General features: G+C 40.2%; 1 protein-coding gene across 3 annotated transcripts in view; it reads left to right on the top strand.

The window, feature by feature from the left end:
* Positions 1 to 22,927, top strand: part of MCUB (mitochondrial calcium uniporter dominant negative subunit beta) — a 73,249-nt gene that overhangs the window by 39,956 nt on the left and 10,366 nt on the right. For 2 of the 3 annotated variants that reach the window (XM_073340881.2, XM_073340883.2), the window contains exons 2-3: positions 18,918 to 18,993; positions 19,467 to 19,637. In XM_073340881.2, coding sequence (XP_073196982.1) covers positions 18,918 to 18,993; positions 19,467 to 19,637 — 247 coding nt within the window. Of the gene's footprint in view, positions 1 to 6,567; positions 6,640 to 18,917; positions 18,994 to 19,466; positions 19,638 to 22,927 lie in introns of those variants that run through there. The other variant, XM_073340884.2, reaches the window with a different exon arrangement.

A 22,927-nucleotide genomic window follows, 5' to 3' on the forward strand; every position in this document is an offset into this window, starting at 1 on the left:
GCAGCTGTGTGTGTTTTTAGTGATTACTTTGAAAATATCAGTGTGTAACTTTTGTTCCAAACAGTTTAACTTTTTTCCCAAGCCTTTTTGTTCAAACTTGACATGACACATGCAGTCCTCTTGGGGAACATATATCACTACTGTTTGAACTTTAAAAATATAGTTATCATTTCCAGATAGAGTAATAAATAACCTTATTGGTTTAGCAACCAATAATGAAGATGTCAAGAAAAAAACAACCCAATAACTCTGGGGGGAAAATCACCTCATATAATCCTCAAATAACTCTGGGTCTTATATTAAAACAACATAGCAAGTACTCCTAAAAACTAATTTAAAAAATTACAGCACAGGGAAGCATCAGATACATTGATTTTAGTATCTAGCAAAATGCCACAGCATATTAAAACATTCTACAGTAAAAGAGGAAAGATAGATACTGTGTAAGATTATCTTCTAGAACCCCGTCACTCTGCCTTCCATTCACATGATTCAGATATGGTCCAGAGGAAGCTTTAAATTAATCAAAATGAAAAAGCAAAGTTATTTTCCGCAGCCAGTCTAAGGTGTGCAGGAAACAATGTGCATGTAGTTCAATCAATTCATTAAAAATTCAGACTTCAATTAAATCAGCAATTACTTTCACTGAATCTGATTAGCTCTAGCTATATGAGGAAAATGTAAACTTCTTTTTACTTAAATAATGATAAATTTCCGTTATTTGTCCATATTTCAGGCACTAATGTATACTCTAGGCTCCTTTGACATAACTTCAAAAAACAATCCTATTAAAACAGCAGCTATTGCACCAGCAAAACAATTTCTCCCAACAATTCTCCCTTTTTCCAAGTAAATAGATAGGCCTGGCAGTATGTCTGGAAGATCATTAGATTTGGGCTACTTCAGATCAAGGGGAGAGGGGATTAAATTGTCTAGAATATTTATAAACCCCTGAAAATAGAGGCTTAGAATGAAGCTGCCTTCTGAAGTGTAATGTTACTGTTGCTATTGTAATGTCTATAAACCTGACTTGTTGCACTGTTTTCCAAGGAGTGCAGTGAAGCAAGAAGCTCTTAAACCTGTTGATTATTATTGGGTTTGCTGTGGCTTCTGTGCCCTCCTCTCTCAAAGCAGTTCTGTTTGTCTTCGAGTGATGGTCCCTATTGTATTCCACTGAGGCATATGTGCCATGCACCTGGAGCCGGTGCTTTTGAAAGTAGTACTGTTCAGCGGTCTGCACGTGTGCCCTGCGCTGCCTCGTGGTCTTGCCTGAGGTGAGATAGGGTGCGGCAAACCACTGGAGTCTCTAGTTTCTTATCACCGCCGCATGGCCCGAGTCGGAGCTTCTACTCCTATCATCGTGGTGATGCACTTTTCAAAACTATCCTTGTAGCTTAGATTTTTTTATTTGTTCTGCATTTCCTTTTTGTTCAATTCTTCCTTTCGTACCTAATTTAGGACTTGGGATGCTGCTTCGACGGTGTTTCCTGCCAAACTTCCCACCCATCCCCACGTGGTATCCAGACCTGGGTAATGGATTATGCCAAAGATGCTGGGGTTCAAAACCTGTGCTTCCTCACTTTTTCCATCAGTTACGAGCATCAGCGCTGTTTGTACTGCTTGGGGGAAGCACACATTGCGGCCAGGTGCAGTATCTGCCTCTCCTTTCCTGCCTGTACTCAGGAGAACCAGACTTTCCATCTCAGGAAACATTTTATGGAGGCTGTCAGGGGTCCAGCATCAGATCCTGGCCAGGGAACCCGCCTTGTACATTGGCCTGAACAGGCAAAGAATGTCCTCTTGCTGCAGAACCTCCATCAGGCTCCGCCAGTACCAGTGCTAAGGACCCTGCGCTAGGGCCTAGCCATGAACCAAGGAAGCATGCACATAAGCATGGCAGTAAGTCTTCCTTCAAGTCTAAGCACGACTCGGCACTCTCTACTACTTCTGACTATGAAGGAACCACACATTTCAAGTCTCACAAGACCAAGAAATGGCTGCACCGATTGCTGGATCCGTTAGTACCAATTACGGACCGGCAACTCCACCAGCATCTTGGGAACCTTTGGTGTCCAGACAGATGCAGTTCCCAATACCAACTCCTCCAGCAGAATGGATACCACTGACCCCTCGGACACTCAGAAGTGCCTTGGGTCCCCATGAGTTATTCTCACTCTAGGGACTATGGTCTCCACAACCCCTAATCTGATCACCAAGTCAAAGGGACCCTTCTCCAGCTGTTCCTGCCACCTCCCATTCCTGCAGTTCTGATGGCACCGCCATTTAGTGAGGTTTCTGACTCCTGTGATTCTGACTATACAGATGTCCGATGTGGTTCACTGCTCCCATTCCAGAGGCACAACTATCAGAAGGTGCCAACAGCACAATGGCAGTTTGCCACCTTGCCTTTTTGGCAAAGTTGGTATCTGGCACCGCTGTCACAGGCTGTGCAACAGCAGGGTCAACAGGGCTGGCCATACTGGAGTGGCCCCAATATTTATTCTCCAAACAAACCTGCTCAGTTCGGGAGGACTCCACCACTTCACCATCACAACCCTCGTCAGGTAGGCATTCCAATGTAGTGCTGGACGACGCAGTGATTAGCCCAATGGATCAGGAGAAGCATCCCTCATCTTGTCCAGATCCAGCTGCCTCTTCAATCCCCTCGTCCCATCAGATGACTAGTTCGAGGATTTGCTGTGGAGAATAGCCAATACCCTAGACTGGTAGTTCTCAACCTTTCCAGAGTACTGTACCCCTTCCAGGAGTCTGGAAAGGTTGAGAACCCCAAGTTTCACCTCACTTGAAAATGAGTTGCTTACAAAATCAGACCTAAAAATACAAAAGTGTCACAGCGAACTATTACTGAAAAATTGATTACTTTCTCATTTTAACCATATAATTATAAAATAAATCAATTGGAATATAAGTGCAATATAGTGCATGATTCTGCGATGCACCCTTCATTTGGAGCAGCAGTCTTCTGTTCCACAATCTCCTCACAACATCCTTCCACATAGGTACTGATTGTTAATCACCCACAGTGGAATACAGTAGGGACCATCGCTCAAAGAAGAAAATGAGGTTACTTACCTGTAACTGAAAGTTCTTTGAGATGTGTGGTCCCAATATGCATTCCAATCCCACCCTCCAGAAATTCCCCTCTGCTGCAGAGTCAACAGCCCTGTGGTAGAGAAGGAACTGGAGATGCCAGTAGCCCGCAGCGCCCTTTATCGCCTTGGGTGAGACCACGAGGTGGCACAGGGCATATGTGCGGACTGCCAAACAGTACTACTTTCAAAAGCTCTGGCTCCAGGCGCATGATGCTTGCACATATAACCCCTCAGTGGAATACAGATAGGAACCACGCATCTCGAAGAACCTTCACTTACAAGAAAGTAATCTCGTTTTCTTCTTTCTCTAGTCTGGTTTGTTTTCTTGGCATTTTTGTTTGTCCCCATTCATCGGCTGCTAGGTTTTGATAAATTCCAGGCTTGTATTGAGGTTTTAAATAGGCTAATCTTGTTATGTTTTTATCCTCTGAGTCTAAATTTAAAATATAGCATGTCTTCACTCCCCCCCCCCAATTTTGTTCCAAAGCATGTGCTCAGTTTGCATCTTACTTCCAATCAAACTTTCCTTAAAATTTTCTACCCCTCTTTTTTTCTCTCTGTCAGCCAGCAAACATTTGTTGCTTTGGCTCTTTGTGGTTTCCTTCCAGCCCTCTTTGGATCCTTTTTCTAATAAACAGCTAAGATCTGTATATTATCAGAGTTCAAAAAAGTATTAGACACCTCTGTGACCCACAAGAACATTCACAGTAACATTTAAAAGGATTTTAAATCTTGATGCTTCAGGGCATAAGCTAACCACTAACTTTCCCCATAGGTAGGTTATTCTGTAACTTTCCATTGTAAGAGTTGCTGAACCGTACATCTGTATATTGGTACTGGCCACTGTCAGAGACTGAGTATTGGACTAGATTGATCTTGACCTGATCCAGTGTGGCAGGTCCTGTGTCCTACATCACTTGTTAAAGGGACAAAAAGAAAATTGTGTTTTCGCCTTTGGAAAGGCTTCTGCCTGCAGCTGGCCTAACGGCAGACCTTATAAAAAACAAAGCAGTAGAGGAGTACTAGTCACTCAGGAAATGACAGTTGTGTGGTGTTCATTAAATTCCAGATTTAAAGTACTTCTGTGAGACAAGTGATGCCTGGAAATGCAGATACACTAGGAAAAAGGGAGAAGTGTCTTTAGAAGCCAGACATTCTGATGTCTTTTCTTCTGTAATTTACCTTTGGACCACATCATATGGTGGTGATTTTTGGAGCTGTGTCCCTTGAAAGATGCATCACAGAATCTGTCCCTCATGTTTTACTTGTCAGCTCACCTTGTGTGAGTGGGTAGGTAGAATTTTACACTTTGTCTTGTGTTTCCCACTGGGATTACTTACTTCCCTTCTTTACTGTAAGCTAAAGGTGGGATCTGAAGAGCAATGAAGCAGGAAGGGTTGGAGTCCACAGCTGCTGATGGTTTGGAAAGCTGGGCTTGATAGGAGTGAAATGGAAGCTTGCACAACGGAAGCTTGCACAGTTAACAATTCCATGTGACTAAGAAGTATTCTATTTTTGGCGTGCATGGTAGTGTTTGTACAATGCTAATGATAAAGCAGAAGTTCAACTGTTGTGAAGTGCATTTTATTAGATTACAATTAAAATTCATGGCCCTTTTTCTTTTAGTGTCATGGGGTTACAATAAATTAATTTTGATGCCTTATTAAATGAGAGATAATGGGGAAGAGAAGATTATGGTCCTGATACATTAGGATGCTGGGATTACTTGTCCTTAATGTTAGGCATATGCCTATGTATCTTGTTGAATTATGTTTAAGTAAAGCTGACATGCAGTATGTATCTGATAGAAGATGAAGATGATGGTTTGCGCTGAGGGTGATGGGTGGATGTGACTTTGTAGAAGAGAAAAATAAGTTGCTCGTAGTGCACTTCACTAATGAATGACTATGCCATCATATGGTTTTGGTGGTCCCAAGGGGGTTATCTTCAGATGATCTGTGACTGCAGCAGGAGATGAAAAGCTGAATGATAACTGGTTTCAGAGTAACAGCCGTGTTAGTCTGTATTCGCAAAAAGAAAAGGAGGACTTGTGGCACCTTAGAGACTAACCAATTTATTAGAGCATAAGCTTTCGTGAGCTACAGCTCACTTCCTCAGATGCATATCGTGGAAACTGCAGCAGGCTTTATATATACACAGAGAATATGAAACAATACCTATTCCCACCCCACTGTCCTGCTGGTAATAGCTTATCTAAAGTGATTTCCAGCACAAATCCAGGTTTTCTCACCCTCCACCCCCGCACACAAATTCACTCTCCTGCTGGTGATAGCCCATCCAAAGTGACAACTCTTTACACTGAATGATAACTGTCATTGAGGAGAGTAGCTCCACTGGTGATAACCACTGCCTTAGTTCCTGATGCTTCTGCACTTCCTAGTGCCTGGTCTGCTCTCTGTGGGTGGCAGTGCATATTGTCTGTGACGGATTAAGACCCCTCCCCACCCCTCCTGGCAGGATGGGCTTTTGTCCATGTTTTTTCTCTTCTGGTACTTTTATTCCTTGATTGTCTCTTCTATCAGTTCTGTTGCCCTTCATTGTTTAACTCTTCTTCACTGTCTGTACATTACCTCTCCTTGTTCACCACTCCTTCTCTTCTTTGTGTGCCTCCTACCACCAAAAACAAACCCAAAGCAAAACCCTAGAAGGGGCCTCAGACATCCACCTGTCCACTCTTCATCATGTGTCTGGAGTGTCAGTGATTCCTTTCATGCTGTCAGGAGTCAAGTGGAATCCCTATTGTCCCGCTGTCCATGTGCAACAAATAAAAACATTCCAGGGCTGCTGCAGTTCCTTCTCCCACAACATGGATCAGACACACTGGGAGCATTGACCTTGCTGCCTGCCCCATTGACATGACGACCCTGAAGGAAGTGATTCTGAAGCAGAGTAAAAAAAGCGTTCAACCGAAACCTACATTTGTTTCCAAGATCCATGTTTCCATGGAGAAGGAGCCCTGCATCCGGGATACATGTTCTTATAGCACATTCTAACTGGGCCAGCCCTTGAAGATAAAGCACTGATATATTAGATTCTACAAATCACTTATCAAAACTTGTCGTAAAATGTTCTGGAAATGTGAAGTTTGAAAAAAATATATAAGTGTAAATGATAGAGCTCTGCAAAGAACTTTTTTGGTTTGCTGGCCAGCCAAAAAAAATAAAAATTAAAACAACGTTGTGGGTGGTAGTCGGTCCAAAATGCAGATATTCTGAACAAATTTCAGTGAACCAAAAAGTGTAAAATTCATTTTGGGTTGAATAAAATTTGAACGTTTAGTTCCATTTTTATGGGTTTTTTTAAAAAAACTTTTTGAATATTTTTAATACAATTTAAATAACGAAACAAAATGTCACTTTTAATTGAAAAACCAGTTTGATTTGCTACTCAGAATTGTTTTACTATCTTCTAGAATACACTTCAGATATCTGAGAAGCTCTTCAGAAATAAAATGAGTGAGTTAGGTAGAACGTCAGTAAAGCAACAGACAACATTGGATGAACAGGTTAGCTGATGGTTTGCACTCGTATTTTTCTTTTCTGTTAACTCATCTCTGCTGAAATACAAGCAAAGGCAAAAATGATAGCTTTACCTTATCAGGCAGTCTTAAGAACTTTGCTATTGCTAGAGATGAGCTGAATTATTTTTTTAGTAGGGATGGAGCCAATTAACATGTCTTATGCCAAGCTCTTTCCCAACCATTTGCAGAGGGAGGGGCAGCCGGGCTGATTATCTAATAGGACATACTCTAAACCTCTTTTTAAGAAGAAAGTCTCTTTTCATTAGTTTTAAAGTCAAAGATTGCAACAGCTTTTCTCTGGTCAGGATCCTTTTCCATAGAAGCAGACCTCAAGAACAGAGATCTGTTCTGTGGAACAACTTGAATACTTCCTGTCTGTTAAATTTATTTTTAGACTGTTCAAAGACAGATGGTGCAGTTCTCAGATGTAGACTTTACCTCCTGATTAGAAGCAAGTATATTTTCTTGCTATAATCCTTTCCTGTCACTGTCTGACTCATCCTGATTTGAGCCTCCCTCTGGATCACAGAATAAAATAGATTGTAAAGATTGTATAGATTCTTTGTAGTTTGAGGACTATAAATGTCTGACTGTAAGCTTTCTTGAAAGTGGATGACACTGCCAGCTCTCTGAAACCTTAAATCCTTCAGAAGCTACTTTCGTTGTTCCTTCCTCTCCCTATGGGAAAGAAGAGAGGGATGGGGAAACCTAGCAGGAGGAAAAGAGTGATGGAAGGTTCAAAGTTGGACACTAGGGGTTTTGTCTTTGACTTAAATGGTGACAAGGTTTCACCCATGGGGAGGGAGGCTGTGGGGAGAGAAGGATCAAGGAGAGACGCATTGGAGCATGAGGAAGAGAGACAATAGAGAAGGAGTGCAATAGACTATGGAGAAAGGATAAGATTGAAAACCATTTTTAAATTCATGGTCATAAATTGTAATATGATGTAGTCCCCCAAAAAGATGGGAATAATATATCCATCAGCTGAACTGCATTGTGGCTTTACTGTGCAGGTTGGAAAGGAGAATATTTAACTTCATGCTTAAATATATTTTCTTAAATCAGTGTGAAGTACGGTATAGTTTCTTCCTTGACCTGTGCGAGTATGACTTATGTGTACACATGCAGATGCACCCAACGTGTGTAACAATATTTATTCTGTTCGCCCCCCTTTTCGTACTTGCTTGACAGTCTTCTTGCTTTGAAAAGGAAAGCTGGGGGAGGGGTACCTGTAGTTTCTAAATAGTTTTATGCTTCCTGGAGGATCTTGTGCTTAGAAGCTCTCTTCTGCTGTTCAGTTTTTTTTCTGTCTCCCACCAGTGCTTTCAGAGATGCTCATTTGCAGAGTAGAGGCACTGTTTCTGGAGTAGTGCTCTTGGAGAGGGGAGGTTGTCTCACAATTTTCAGCCTACGTTAGTGTTACTGTTTTCAGCATCTCTTGTTATGACACAGTGAATTGATATTGACGAGTACTGGTGCCTCCAAAATATCCCAAACTGAACATCTGAAGTTGTAACTGGAGCTGTAATATACGTAGACACACGTTAATAGTAGAAATAGAGAAACCAATTAAATTTGAGAAGAGGAGTAGGTGCAGGGATGAGAAACCAGCAAAAGAAAACTGATGAAGAGAAAATGAAGAGCAAGAAGGGGTATGTTCATCTTGCTTCAGGATAATGGACCAAACACATCAGTGGTGTAACAGCATTGCAGAGATTGGATAAATTTGGCCCATTGTTTATTTCTGTGATTGCTTAAAATTTACTGAGCATTTTACTCTAACAGCTGTTTTGTGTAAACTATGTGGGAATGGTTAGAAAAACTGTGTGAACTCTGATTTATTTATATATTTATTTATAAATATATAAATATTTATTTATTTGGTGGATTACAAAGCTCTGATTGATTAAGATACATGTGGCTCACCTTTGCAGAAAGGTTGCCTACTCCATTAATTTTGGAAGTCCGGTGGCACCTTAAAGACTAACAGATTTATTTGGACATAAATTTTCGTGGGTAAAATCCCACTTCTTCAGATGCATGGAGTGAAAATTACAGATACAGACATCAATATATATTGGCACATGAAGAGAAGGGAGTTACCTTACAAGTGGAGAACCAATGCTGAAGGCCTATTTAGTCAGGGTGGATGTAGTCCACTCCCAATAATTGATGAGGAGGTGCAATACCAAGAGAGGGAAAACTGCTTTTGTAGTGAGCCAGCCACTCCCAGTCCCTATTCAAGCCCAAATTGATGGTGTTAAGTTTGCAAATGAATTGTAGCTCAGCAGTTTCTCTTTGAAGTCTGTTTTTGAAGCTTTTTTGTTGAAGGATGGCTACTTTTAAATCTGTTATTGAGTGTCCAGGGAGATTGAAGTGTTCTCCTACTGGCTTTTTTATGTTACCATTCCTGATGTCTGATTTGTGTCCATTTATCCTTTTACGTAGAGACTGTCCAGTTTGGCCAATGTACATGGCAGAGGGGCATTGCCGGCACATGATGGCATATATCACATTCTTAGATGTGCAAGTGAATGAGCCTCTGATGGTGTGGCTGGGTCCTATGATAGTGTCACTAGAGTAGAAGAAGTGGGTTTTTTACCCACAAAAGCTTATGCCCAAATAAATCTGTTAAGTCTTTACGATGCACTGGACACCTCGTTGTTTTTATGTTCAAGTTGTTTGGTTATGTTCACAGTTGTATGAGTCCCATTTAAAGGGATCACTACATGTTAAAAATCATACACAGTATTTTTAAGAGGCACATTCACTTACCTGTGAGTAACATCTTAAATGGTTAAAAAATAAAATAAAATAATTACTAATCTAATTTATTGTTCCCCATATATGCAGTTTTTCTTTTTTGCACTTCGCATAGTTTGGTGAATTTAGACTAGTGAGTTTCACCGTTTTGCTCTTCCAGCCCCACAAGAGGCCCTCTACAGGACCGAGGATGGGAAGAGTGATGTTCCAGAGGTGGCTGATCCTCTTCACCTCTTTCCATGTAGGGAAGAGAGGTTCTTTTGCAGAGATGTGTGGATCTAAGGGGCATAATCTGACCTTATCACAGTGTAAATCTGCTAAGGACATTCCTGTACTTCAGGAATGGAAACTGAATTCTGAAGCAAGTTTAGAAATGTTCTGTGCTCTTGAAAGGCTGTATTTGACCTCTTGGTAAATTATCTGGGACTTTGACATCTTGATATGCTTAATTAATGCTGTTGTTTTAACCACTGATTTTATTTATCTGGATACTTAAATTCAGTGTTTAACCATCTGCAGAAGGCTGTGCAGGAGGAAGATATTAAAGATTCTTAGTGATCATTAATTAACTGTTATGAAGAATTGAAGCCCCCTAAGAAAAACTATGAATCTCTTGTGTCATTCACTTCCAGAGATGTAAAGCATGAGGTGTTTTGCCCAAGGGCCAGAAGAGTACTATACAGCGGTGGGTACATCAGAATTGCTGCAGTGTCTACAGTAATAGTACCAGTTGGAATTCCAAGATGCCTGTTGTTACTTTGTAACCTTCATTTACACCTGAAAAAAGAGATTACAAACATTGTAGCTCTTCGATAAATTGTGAGATTGAACCTTAGATATGTACAGTGCAGTTGAATCCTCCATAGTACTGTTCAGAACAGCACAATAAAGTATTCCATTTGGGAGAAGATACAGTAGAACCTCAGTGTGCACCAGAGTTACAAACCACCGGTCAACCACACATCTAATTTGGAACCGGAAGTACACACTCAGGCATCAGCACAGACCAAAAAAAAAAGGCAAATACAGTTCAGTACTGTGCTTAACGTAAACTAAAAAAAAAAAATCAAGCAGCATATTTCTTCTGCATAGTAAAGTTTCAAAGCTGTAGTAAGTCTATGTTCAGTTGTAAACTTTTGAAAGAACCATAAAGTTTTGTTGAGAGTTAATATTTCAGAGTTATGAACAACTTCCATTCCTGAGGCATTCATAACTCTGAGGTTCTACTGGATTTGCTTACTAATTCCAATTGTGATGCAAAAGATGTTGTTTAGAAAGGTAAGAGAATTTATCAGCAATGACTTCCTTAGGAAAGAGAAAAGGGCTGTTTCTGATACTTGGAGCACTGGGCATTTATCTTCTCTGGGGTGAAATTGTAACTGTATACAACAGTATTATTTCAGAGAGTGAATGATTTTAAAAAAAAAAAAAAAGAATTAATTGTCCTCTTGCTGATAAATTGCTCAAATTTACCAGCCTCCTGAACAAGAATTGTAATTTGTATAAAAAATGTCTTATTCCATGGTGATTTAAATCAATTCTAGGAACTGCAGAGAACAATGAAAATTCTGGTCAGTAAAAGCAGGAAGAAATTATTGAAATGTTAATAAAAGGGTTGCCATGCAAAACAGGGAGGCATTTCCATAGCTCAAATGAACAGTTATATAAAATGATTGTTAGGGTGGTCATTAGGGCTCATCATATCTTGCTCCCTTATACATATGTTTTCTTACTAACAAAAAACTAACATTAGAAAAAATATAAAATAGGTCTAGTGAACAACTTTTAAATTGTAACTTCACTTGTACTTGTTATAAACTTTGTCTGAAAGACTGATTCATTTTGGGATAAGGTATCTAATGATTTTGGATGTGCAACCCCTTTTTATTTTTATTTTTTAAACCTTCATTTAATTTCTGGAGTACAGGCTCGGTCACAAATCACGGCTATTGGCTCTTCAATCTTGTCATTCTGCATGAATTGCTTTCCAGATTTGTTTCTCTTAGAGGAGAAAATTGCAATTAATATCACATGCACGCACACATCTCTCCAGTCCCTTACTCCCAATAATGTGTCGCTGTGTGTTGGGGATGCTAAAACATGTAAGTAAAATATTGAGAACTTTCTCATAAATAGCTGGCTATATTTATATTAATCTCATTTTATATTTTTACATATTAATATTTTAAACCTAGAAGAAGCATTGTTATACTTAGCTAATCCAATGTTAAGGAGTATAGAAACCCCTCACATAGTATGCCTGTTGTTGTTTGCTGGGATAGATGAATGTCTAGGAAGGTCTGTAATCAGTTGACTTCTCAGTCCCAGTGAATTAACTTCACTGGGCTGTTTGCAATTGAGCACTGAGGCAATGTACCTTTATAGTGGAGGGAAACTGCAGAACTTTCTCCTGCACTTCATCCCATTGAGACGGGGATGGCTCCTCCTTCCATAGAACAGGCCATGGGCTGCCAATGAACCCCACAGACCCTCTGGAATCCAGGAGAATCCTGGGTTGATCTGGAAGAAGCCTGGGCCTTCCATGCAAAATCCATGTGGGACTGCACTGGCTTTGGGGCCCCAGCATTAACCTTCCCCACTCACCACCCCACTGTGGCTGTTCTTAAAGGGGAGCTCTGCAACACCAAGGAGCCAGCAGAATAGGTAATAACTCAGGCTGATGTTGCTGCTTCTTAGCAATCACTGTGGAGACAATATGGTGGGCAGGGAATGGGATGTGTGTGCACCCAGTGAACATGGACTGATGCATGCCTGCTCTGGACCCAACCCCTGACTCAGCAGACCAAATAGCATTACAGAGGCAGGTGACTCTTCTCCCTTCCCCTCTTCCTCCACAGGCTGGATGAGATCCATATACAGAGAGTCATGCTAGGGACGTGACTTGGCGCTGAGTGATTACAGTTTGAAGGACAGGACACATAATTCACCTTTCGGTTGTCCAGTCCCTCGTTTCTCAAATGGTTTTTCTGAGTTTTCTTCCTCCTTGCTTCTCAAGCAGACGGTTTAAGAGAATTGCACTGATATTAAATGAGAGCCATGGGTGACAATTGAGAGCACCTGAGTTATTGTAGTAATAGGGGCGCCCCTGCTCATATGAAGAAGGAAGAGCTCTAACACTATATTACTGTTGAAAGGCTCACAGCAAGATCTATTTTAAATGGAGTGCTTTTTACTGCAGTGTAATTTAAATGGTTCTAAAATGCTTATGTTTAGCAGTGAATTGTGTTGTACTGAAAGAGGAAAGTAGAATAATAAATTATCATTGCCTTTGGGAAGAAGAGAAATGTGAATATAGGCTACCTAGCATGTACCATATAGACAATAGCCATGTGTTGGGGCAGTTAATTTCTCTAAAGGCTGCACATTTGACTCTCGGAATTATTGATAAAATCCCATATCCAAAGAATACAAATACATTAGTAGGATTATGCTGTTGACGCTCTGGATTAGGAAAATATATATTGAGTAAAGCTGGTTGAAAAATTTACGATGGAGCATTTTTCTATCAAAAATGCAGTTTCAAAGAAAAGAAACATTTATTTGGAATATATGGACTCCCACAACTTTCAGTGGGAAAAAGTGCAAAGTGAATCATTTCACCTTTCTCATTCATTTTGATGTTTCATTTCATTTCATTTTGACTCTTACATTGAAATTAAATATCATATATAAACATATTAAAATTAATGTTTTAATATATAAATTAAACAGAATGACTCTAAATGATAAAATTGAAATAAAGTTTGACTTTATTGAAATGATACATTTATCTAAATGAAACAATTTGAAACATTTTGTTTTGATCATGTGAGTAGTGGCAAATCAAAACTCTTTTTTTTAAACAGGAAATTTCAAACTTCAGCTTTACATTAAGATTCAGATTTTTTTTTTTTAATTTCAGAATTTCCTGTGGAATGGAAATCCTGGTTCCTGGGCAGCTCTAATATTGAGTGTGTAGTGTTTTAGGGAAATCAAGCCTTAATGAGGCATGATTTCAGCTTACCTACATGTAAACTGGTCAAATGTAAATCTGGAGACCAGGTTTAGAGAAGCAATTTCTGAACAACTTAAATAGTTGATTCTTGGAACAACTAATTCTGGAGCACACAGGAGGACAGGCTCCTCTCACCATAGCACTAAGTAACACAAAGGAGCTGGCTCAAGAAAATCGTGGCTCAACTATTATTAAGTAATAGTGACCACGTTACAAGTAAACTCAACGTTCTCAGAGAAGGAATTGTACCCAAAAGTATTGCTATAACATTAACATCAAATGGAGCTTTACAATAAATTAAATTAGAAAACTTATCAAAGATATTTTACAGTCAAGAACAAGGCAGTTAAAACCCAGGCAGGTGGCTGTTTAAGGACACCATCACTGAGTCACAGAAGGCAGTCAGACTCCTAAATGAAAAAGAAAGTAAGATGACAAGTCACAACCAGTATTGTTAAACAGCCAGGCATCAAGTGGTAATTTTAGCCAATCAGGTATGTTTTAATAAATGGAAATTCAGCCCAAGTGAAGTAAACAATGTCAGCTAAAATGTAACATGAAACGGGGGAATTAATCTGAAGAACAATTAATCTAAAATACTATTAACACACAAATTATTTAAGGATATTGGAAGTAGGAAGTCTATGGGAAATTCAGTGGGTCTGTTGGGCCACCAGGTAGGTAAAGGGGAATAATTGAGGAAGATAATACCAGAAAATATAGAGAAGCTAAATGATTTCTTTGAATCAGTCTTCATTTAAGAGGATACTGGAGAGAGGCTTACCAAAGGCCACCCTTTTCAGGTAATAAAGATGAGAAACTGTCAGATTGAGATGTGAAAAGAGGAGGTCTAGAACAAGTTGCTAATTAATGTATCAACAAGTAAGAAGGTCCAAACCGCAAACACCTAAGAGTTCTGAAGGAACTTAATGAAGTGGCTGGACTGCTAACAAAAATGTTTCAGAGTAACAGCCGTGTTAGTCTGTCTTTGCAAAAAGAAAAGGAGTACTTGTGGCATCTTAGAGACTAACCAATTTATTTGAGCAAGAGCTTTCGTGAGCTACAGCTCACTTCATCAGATGCATACTGTGGAAACTGCAGTAGACATTATATACACTCAGAGACCATGAAACAATACCTCCTCCCACCCCACTGTCCTGCTGGTAATAGCTTATCTAAAGTGATCATCAAGTTGGGCCATTTCCAGCACAAATCCAGGTTTTCTCACCCTCCGCCCCCCCCCCCCCCCCAAACTCACTCTCCTGCTGGTAATAGCCCATCCAAAGTGACCACTCTCTTCACAATGTGTATTATAATCAAGGTGGGTCATTTCCAGCACAAATCCAGGAGTGAGAGAACCTGGATTTGTGCTGGAAATGACCCACCTTGATTATCATACACATTGTGAAGAGAGTGGTCACTTTGGATGGGCTATTACCAGCAGGAGAGTGAGTTTGTGTGGCGGGGGGGGGGGGGGGCGGAGGGTGAGAAAACCTGGATTTGTACTGGAAATGGCACAACTTGATGATCACTTTAGATAAGCTATTACCAGCAGGACAGTGGGGTGGGAGGAGGTATTGTTTCATGGTCTCTGAGTGTATATAATGTCTACTGCAGTTTCCACGGTATGCATCCGATGAAGTGAGCTGTAGCTCACGAAAGCTCTTGCTCAAATAAATTGGTTAGTCTCTAAGATGCCACAAGTACTCCTTTTCTTTTAACAAAAATGTGTTGTCTTTCATTAATATCAGCTTTTTGACTCTTAAATATTTTGAGTCTTTGCTTGTTTTTACTACAATGTGTGGTGATTTCTTGGCTCCTTAAAAACAGTGACAAATTAATTGCAATATAGTTTGAAAAGATGCTCTCTTTTATGTACCAGTGTGACCTTTCAGAACTGCAATCACTACAGCCCAGTGCTTTATGCTGGGGGGGATAGGTTAATGGCCAGAGACTCATACTTAAAATCACATCTGGAACCCCAGATTTAAATCCTGAGCAGAGCAAGGATGTTAACTCAGCCCTTTGTTTTCCCTTACGGAGAAACTGGGCTTTGCACAGAAACAATCACTTGGCTTGATTTGAATTGTGTTCCTTTTTTGATGTACTTATGTCTTTCTGTACTGCAGTTATGTGCACTGTGCAGATGACTAATGATTAGTCTCCATTTACAAATAAAACTTTCTTGATTAATCTGCTCCATGACTGTCTTGTTGAGTAAGTATCATCACTGTCTACTGGTTGTTTCCCTCCCAGGCTTATCTATTATGTTTTTTGTACATTAAACAGCATTGTGCATAAATGGAGACAGTTGCTTAACCAATATTCCCAGTCCCTCTGAACTTGGTTGCATTGCTACATATAGTTTGTTAGAACATGGTTTTCAGCATCAGCAGCAAGCCTTTGTCATATGTTTATATTCTGATCAAATATGACTTATCTATAAGGATAGTCACAAAACAAACCCTAGGGCAAATCTACTAGTGACCTCTTTCCATTGAGTAGATACCAGTTATAACCACTCACTGTTACTCCTTTTTCAGCTATTTTCTCATTTAACAAACCATTTTATCCCCTAAAGCATGACTTCACTCTTAGCCAGTAACCTCTCCTGCTATCTTACTGTCTAAAGCTAATAAAGCCTCTTGAGTTACCTCCATTTATTTTTCTCTTTGTGTGTAAGTATTATCATGTTTGATTATAAACAGGTTGTTTTTCAGGAAGGAAAGAAAAAGATATAATCAAGGGTTTTGTTTGTTTGCACTGGGGAGAAGCACAGGAATAAGTCTTTGCAGAAAGAGAAAGCATATAAAATATGTACTGTGAGGCTATTCCTTTTGTTTCACTCAAACATGACTTCATTAATAGATGCAGATTATATCCATTTTATCTTACAGTCAGAATTTCATTTCAATCTTTATAAATACAGTATACAAAGACTTTTTTCTAGTGGGTTACAAACAATACACACAATCTTCTAAAGAATACACCCATATGTTCTAAAAGAACTCATTCCAAGAAAGGCATCTATAAAGTGAATTAGTATTTTCCAACTGATAATTATTGAGTAGGTTGTCCACTGTCTAAACAAAATTGATGCCAAAAAATCTGCAACAAAAGAAATAAAGCTGCACCTTCATGCAAACAGTGTGGTACAATGTCCAGGACAGGGTGAACCACAGGTAATTCGTTAATGAGCAGAAGCAGAAGTAATTGCTCATCATATATCAATACAAAGAGGCATGTCTTAAGTAGCTCCCAGGGAGACATGCCTGATACATTGTGATTATTATATACTGGATTACTGAGGACATATTAGTCTGTTTGTTTTGTCTTGCTTTGAAACGCTTTTCTGAAAAACTGGGATATGAATTGCTTAATTTTTTTTCTACTGTTGTGCCTAACGCTGTATGTGTGGCATGCGGTGCATGTCTTCTACTAGGTGGAACCAGAACTGCTTAACTGTGTCACAGGTCCTAATTTGCTAATAGAGAGTTTCCTTTTGCTCAGATGGAAGGAGTTTGTGCTTTTGGAGCAGGGAGAGATGATTTCAGTTCATGCTACTGCTATAAAGTTCTGGATTGTTCTGCAGCAATCATGGACTGGCTAGCAGCCACAGATTTTCTTTTTTAAAACAATAATTTTAAGGTATTTTTGTATTTAATGTCAGGTTCCTGCCCACTGTCTAGACTCAGTTGTCACAAGCAACTGAGAATTTCCCAACCTGAAAACCTCTCACTTTTTAAAACCCAGTTTGCAGGAGGGGCAGATATAAAAAACAAAACTCCTATCCAAACCCTGCAAACCACCACCCATAAATGAAACACACAACACATACTATGGAATCACTCTTTATAAACTTATTCTTTTTGCTACCCTACAGGGTGCTTATTATCCAAAAAGGAAAAGCTCACAATTCAGTTAGATACAAGAACATCATAATCAGGTCCCCAAGCTACTACCTGCGGGTGGGTCCCCCATACTTTTGTAATGCCCCCTTGATACATTTCATAAAGGGTTTAGCTTGCAGGCACTGAAAGCAGAAATATATCTGCCTCAGGCAAAGCGTGTTGCAAGCCTTCCAGGGGGTTACTCCTTTATCTGGTAAACTGACCCCAAACTGTGCAGTTTCCTCCTTCCCTGTCAAGTCTCAACTTTGCTTAGTCCATATCCACACTCTTTTTTTGTAACTTTCAGTTAAGGGGGCCAGAGTTTGGTTTTTTTCTTTTCTAAACAGGTATAGTTATACTGGCCCAGTCTTGAGTGTAGTTGTAGTGGTACTGGCATAAAGGAGACTCTGGTTTATTTCCCTTCCCATATGGCAGTGGTTCTCAACTCTGGTCCACCGCTCGTTCAGTGAAAGCCCCTGGCGCGCCGGGCTGGTTTGTTTACGTGCTGCGTCTGCAGGTTCGGCCAATCGTGGCTCCCACTGGCCGCGGTTGGCCGCTCCTGGCCAATTGGGGCTGCAGAAAGCGGTGCGGGCCGAGGGGATATGCTGGCTGCCCTTCCCACAGCCCCCATTGGCCTGGAGCAGCCAACCGTGGCCAGTGGGAGCCGCGATTGGCTGAACCTGCAGACGCAGCACGTAAACAAACCAGCCCAGCGCGCCAGGGGCTTTCACTGAACGAGCGGTGGACCAGAGTTGAGAACCACTGCCATATGGGAATAGCTATGCCAGTATTAAGAACCTTTATACCAATCTAACTGGATCCACCCGAGGGGAGGAGTTGTACTGCTTTGACTATACCGATATAGGTAAAGCACCTTTTGTGTGTAGACAAGCCTTGAGTGAGACATATTATCGTTATTTACCGGTATTTCAGGGGGTGGACATTTTTAGTGACCTTGTTCAGGTTAAAACACCTGCTGTGATTACTCTGTGTGTTCATTCCAAAAGGTAACTGTCATCAGGGTCCTAGTGGGGGCCAGCTGTGGTCACTCAGGGTGAACTGCAAAGAATGGGATAGACAATCCACAAAAAGCTGGTGGATATTTCAATACTTAGATTTACCAAACCAGTATAAAACAGCTTCTTTATTACCTTACTGGTTACTCAGAAGTTCAAACAACACAGTTCCCTTAAAGTAAGCTATTTTTCATTCAACACAGACAAATACTATTGTAAAAGATAGGTTGCATGACCTTCTCCAAGCAGTTATGTGCATAGTGAGTGGTGATATTCTCTCCTACAAGCCATGACAGTGTAGAAACATTTCAAGTTATTTACAATATACTGCCTAACACTAAAGAAGTGCTGCTCTGCTTCTGAGCTGTGCTTTCATCTTAAGATATTAGTAGCATACTGGTTGAAATATTAGGACAAATAGGAATGGTCCTGCCCAGCAAGAGAGTCTCTAAAGCCTTTTGTATTTAGGGAGATGATTTTTCATATTTTAAGTAGATTACCATATTGGGCTGGAGACTGCCTCTCACCAAGGAAACATTCTATCCCAACCCTTTCTTAAAGCCAAAATCTCTATTGCAGATGCTGTGTCTGAGGCAAAGTGGAAATCTGAAGCACTATAAAGCAGCATGCTATAGCACACTGGTGCCATCTGATGGTAAGTTTTCTCTTTTCAAATCAACTGAACTTCCAGTTCCAGCCTTCTGAAAATGACATGTTTAGAAACACTGAATGTGCATGACTTCAGTTGCATAGCAGCAAGTATCTCTCATTCAGCCATGGTGAGGGATTACTGCACAGAACTGGGAGTCGGAGATTGGGTATCTATTCTGAGCCCTGTCATTGACTTCTTGAGTGACTTTGAGCAGTTCACCTACCCTTTTGTTGCTTGGGTTGCCCCAGGATTAAAATGGGAAGGATACTTGCTTCACAGTCGTGTGGCGGGTCTTAATTATTATTGATAATGATTGAGTGTTCCAGAAGTTAAAGTATGAAGCATTATGTTGTAGTTAAGTACAGTACATTGAACAAATGCAGATTGTCAGTGTCTTTCTATATTAAACATCTCTGTTTTTAAAAGCAAGTGTAAATTTAAAACATTACAATATGGCTTTATTTCCTTTTTTTTAGAAGTAACTGTCAATTACAGATATGGCCTTCCTGTGGTAACCCTTATGTTACCTTCAAGAAAAGAGCGCTGTCAGTTTACCGTCAAGCCAATGTTAACAACGGTGGGGACCTTCCTGCAGGATGTACAGAAAGAAGATAAGGGAATTCAGAGGGCAGAAGTCTTTACAACTGGTATTTACAAACTCTGCTGCCTGTTTAAAATAACCTGAACTTGTCCTTTCTTAAATAGGTTGTAAACAGTAATTGTCTTGGGCAGTATTCTTTTTCTCAGTCATTGATCAGATTCTATAGAACTAAAGAGGATGGGTGGTTCTTAATTGTTAGTACTCCTTAAGATTATCATAAATTAATGATGTTCCATGGGTTAATTTCAGTATCTCCCTAGAGAAGCCTGATTAAAAATACAGAATTTGGACCTGTCAATTTAACCTTTTTATGATCTGGTACTTTTCTTTGATACCGTCTTCAAAAAGCTCATCTTTTTTACAGTGATTTTTTAATGCTTCTGGCTTTCCCAATATTTCTCCTACCACTAGTCTTAAAGGCCCCTGCACTGGGTTGAGAGAGAGTCTCTCTCTCTCTCTGTGTGACTAGTTGTGTCTGTCAATGTTTCTGTGAGTATGATGTAGAGGTTGGGAGACAACTTGAGAATAACAATAGGTGAGGATTTATTTAGCTGAAGGCATAGATTTTCTTTTCTTGGTAAGAAATCTGTCTTCTGTTGTTCTGCGACCAAAACCAAGTGAGTTCCATTGTTCTGGAAACAAAACCCACTGTGGAACAGAGATCTCAATTTTTATCATTCCCTGAATGACAGAAATTCCTAAGGTCTTGCTCAAAGATGGGTATATGGCCCTTAAATAAGCAATTTGAGATTATCCTATAGGCTTGTTGTGAGAGACTTTTTGAGTGGGTTAGTGACTTTGTTTTACAAACTTAAAAACCCTTAATTAAGAAAATATTGCCATTGGCCTGCTGCTTTTATTTCCTTCCACCCCATACATACTTTCCCTTGGTGACCTCTCATTCTTCCGTTGTTTGTTACTCCAAAATCATCATCTTCACCACAATCTCTTCTACCTATCCAGTCTCCTCCTGTGTGTCAGCATCTCTTTCTGGATAGCCCAGCTCACAATGGGAAAAACTGAGGTTCTTGTATATCTTTCTCTGTTAACAATTTCACTACAATCCCTGTTTCCTAGGCTCACAGCCTCAGTGTTGTATTTGACCCTCTTTTCTCCTTCCCCCTATGTCCTGTTTGTTGCAAAATCCGATTTGTTCGTCCTGTATGTTTCTACTGCTGTGACTACCTTGATTCCCACCTCACACTCCTACAATCAATTCAAAATGTTGCTGCCAAAACTATCTTCCTTATTAGCCACTCTGACCAGGTCGTGTCGCTCTTTGAATTCCTTCATTGCCTACTCTTGGCCTTTCCAGCAGGTTGAAACTTCTCATCTTCACCTTCAAGGCTTTGCCCAACACTGTGCTTTCTCACGACTCTGCTATCACCTCGTGTTACGTATAGCTCTTTTTTCAGTCCAGGCACTCCTGCCTTAAACCATTCCCTATTTTTGTGCCTTCTTCCATGCTGGCCCTCACACCAGGAAGTTCTACAACTCCCTCTCTTGCTGTGTGCCAAGCTGCTTCTTTCAGACACCTCTTTAAAACACACTTCTGCCATGAAGCCTGTCAACTGCAGTTCTCCAGTCTCAGAAACATAAAGTGTGGAGCGACCTTGACTCTCCCTCAGTTGTCTCTTACCGCCCATGGCAATGAGGCAAAACCTGGCAATTGTCCAACATGATGGTTCTTAGCTTTGACTAAACCGTCCCAAAAATCTTCTACAAACATTCAGAACTCTTCTGATTCTTCAACATACGACTGCCATGATCTATATTGACCTGTCTGGACTGAGTATTGATGGTTAGACTGTTTCCCACCCCACCTCCTTCCTCGTATAGACCCCCTCTATAGACTACTTAACATGGTGGACTCAACCTGTGGCTTCAAGCCCTGTCTGTCCTGTGATGGTCGCATTCCCCTGAAAGATAGACACAAATGTCTCTTCTGTTTGGGAGAGTCATGTATGCTGAGCGGGTATTTGGTGCACCTGTCATTCACCACAAGAATATGTAAGTCACAGGTTGAAGCTCCATCTTTTGGAGCCACCTATGAAGGTCTCATGAGACCCTGAGGAGACAAGCTCTAGAGTCCTTTTAATAGGCACACCAGCCTTACCTAGCACCCTGTCTAATAAGCAAGCGATTCCAAAGACTGGCGCACAGAAGAGGGTGCTAATAAAGGACTGGGCATGGAAACTGACCCCAGCATCACTGGCACCGAGGCAGCCCTAAAAACTCAGTACTGATCGGGGGCACTCTAAGCAAAACTCATTGTCCTGAAGATAGACCACATACGTCCTTTAGAAACAAAGCCCCATAGAACATTGAGCTGCTGATAAAGAGCGACAGACTCTTCCAGGCACCTGACTCTGGTGTCGATGCCTACTCTGGATGATCCTCCCCTGGGAGAACCTGAACCATCACTTGGGCACTTTGAAAATGTTGCTATGTATCTTTATTTCTCTACCAATGTTTTAATTCAACAAAACATACATCATGGTAACAAAGACTGCTATTGGCACAACACTCCCTTTAACACAAAACCACTTGATAAATTATTAGAATGTGCATCTTCTGTAGTTTTTAACTGTGAATGAGCCATTTTATTTTTCACATCCGTATAATACAAAACCAGGCAGACTTAGGAAAATATACCTTTGGGCTGAAATTTTGTGCTTATGCGCCAGAGGTGATTTTTTTTTAGCGGGGAACTTTTTTTTAATAATCTGCTGAAAATAGAAATTAATGGTGAGGGAGCCTTTTCAACCAGAACTACCTTGTCATTACTGTGTGTGCTCATACTATAAGAACACTGTTATCTCTGAAATAGTATATTACCACTTACAAACTTTTACAGTTATAAGCAGAAACTTAGATTTTCTTCTTTCCAGAGTAGAAGAGTATATCATACTTGAACTACAAAATAGGCTCTTAATATCCTTTTTGTAATTGATTTTCATCTCTTAAAACATTTTTATCCTCTGAATTCATAAAGCGTGTAGATTGATTTAATGAAGGCAATAGTCTGTCTATTTGAGCATGTGGATAAAATACAGGCATTGCAAAAGTTATATTCTGTAATACTTTCTTATATTCTCTGCAAGCAAGAAAACAAATTGTTACCCTCAGAACTGTCTGGACTAGGATTTATGTGAGTTTTCACAATAGATTATGCGGTAATATGGGGCTATCCCCAATCTTTGCAAATAACTAAGTCACGTCACGATCCTGCAGAAAGTGCACCTGTGAGCACAGGAACCCCAGTACAAAGTCTTATTGATGTTAGTGGAGTCTACATGGAGTATTTACACTTAAAAGTGTAACTGTCTGCTGAAT

Source organism: Lepidochelys kempii, chromosome 4 (assembly GCF_965140285.1).
Source record: "Lepidochelys kempii isolate rLepKem1 chromosome 4, rLepKem1.hap1, whole genome shotgun sequence".
NCBI lineage: Eukaryota > Metazoa > Chordata > Testudines > Cheloniidae > Lepidochelys > Lepidochelys kempii.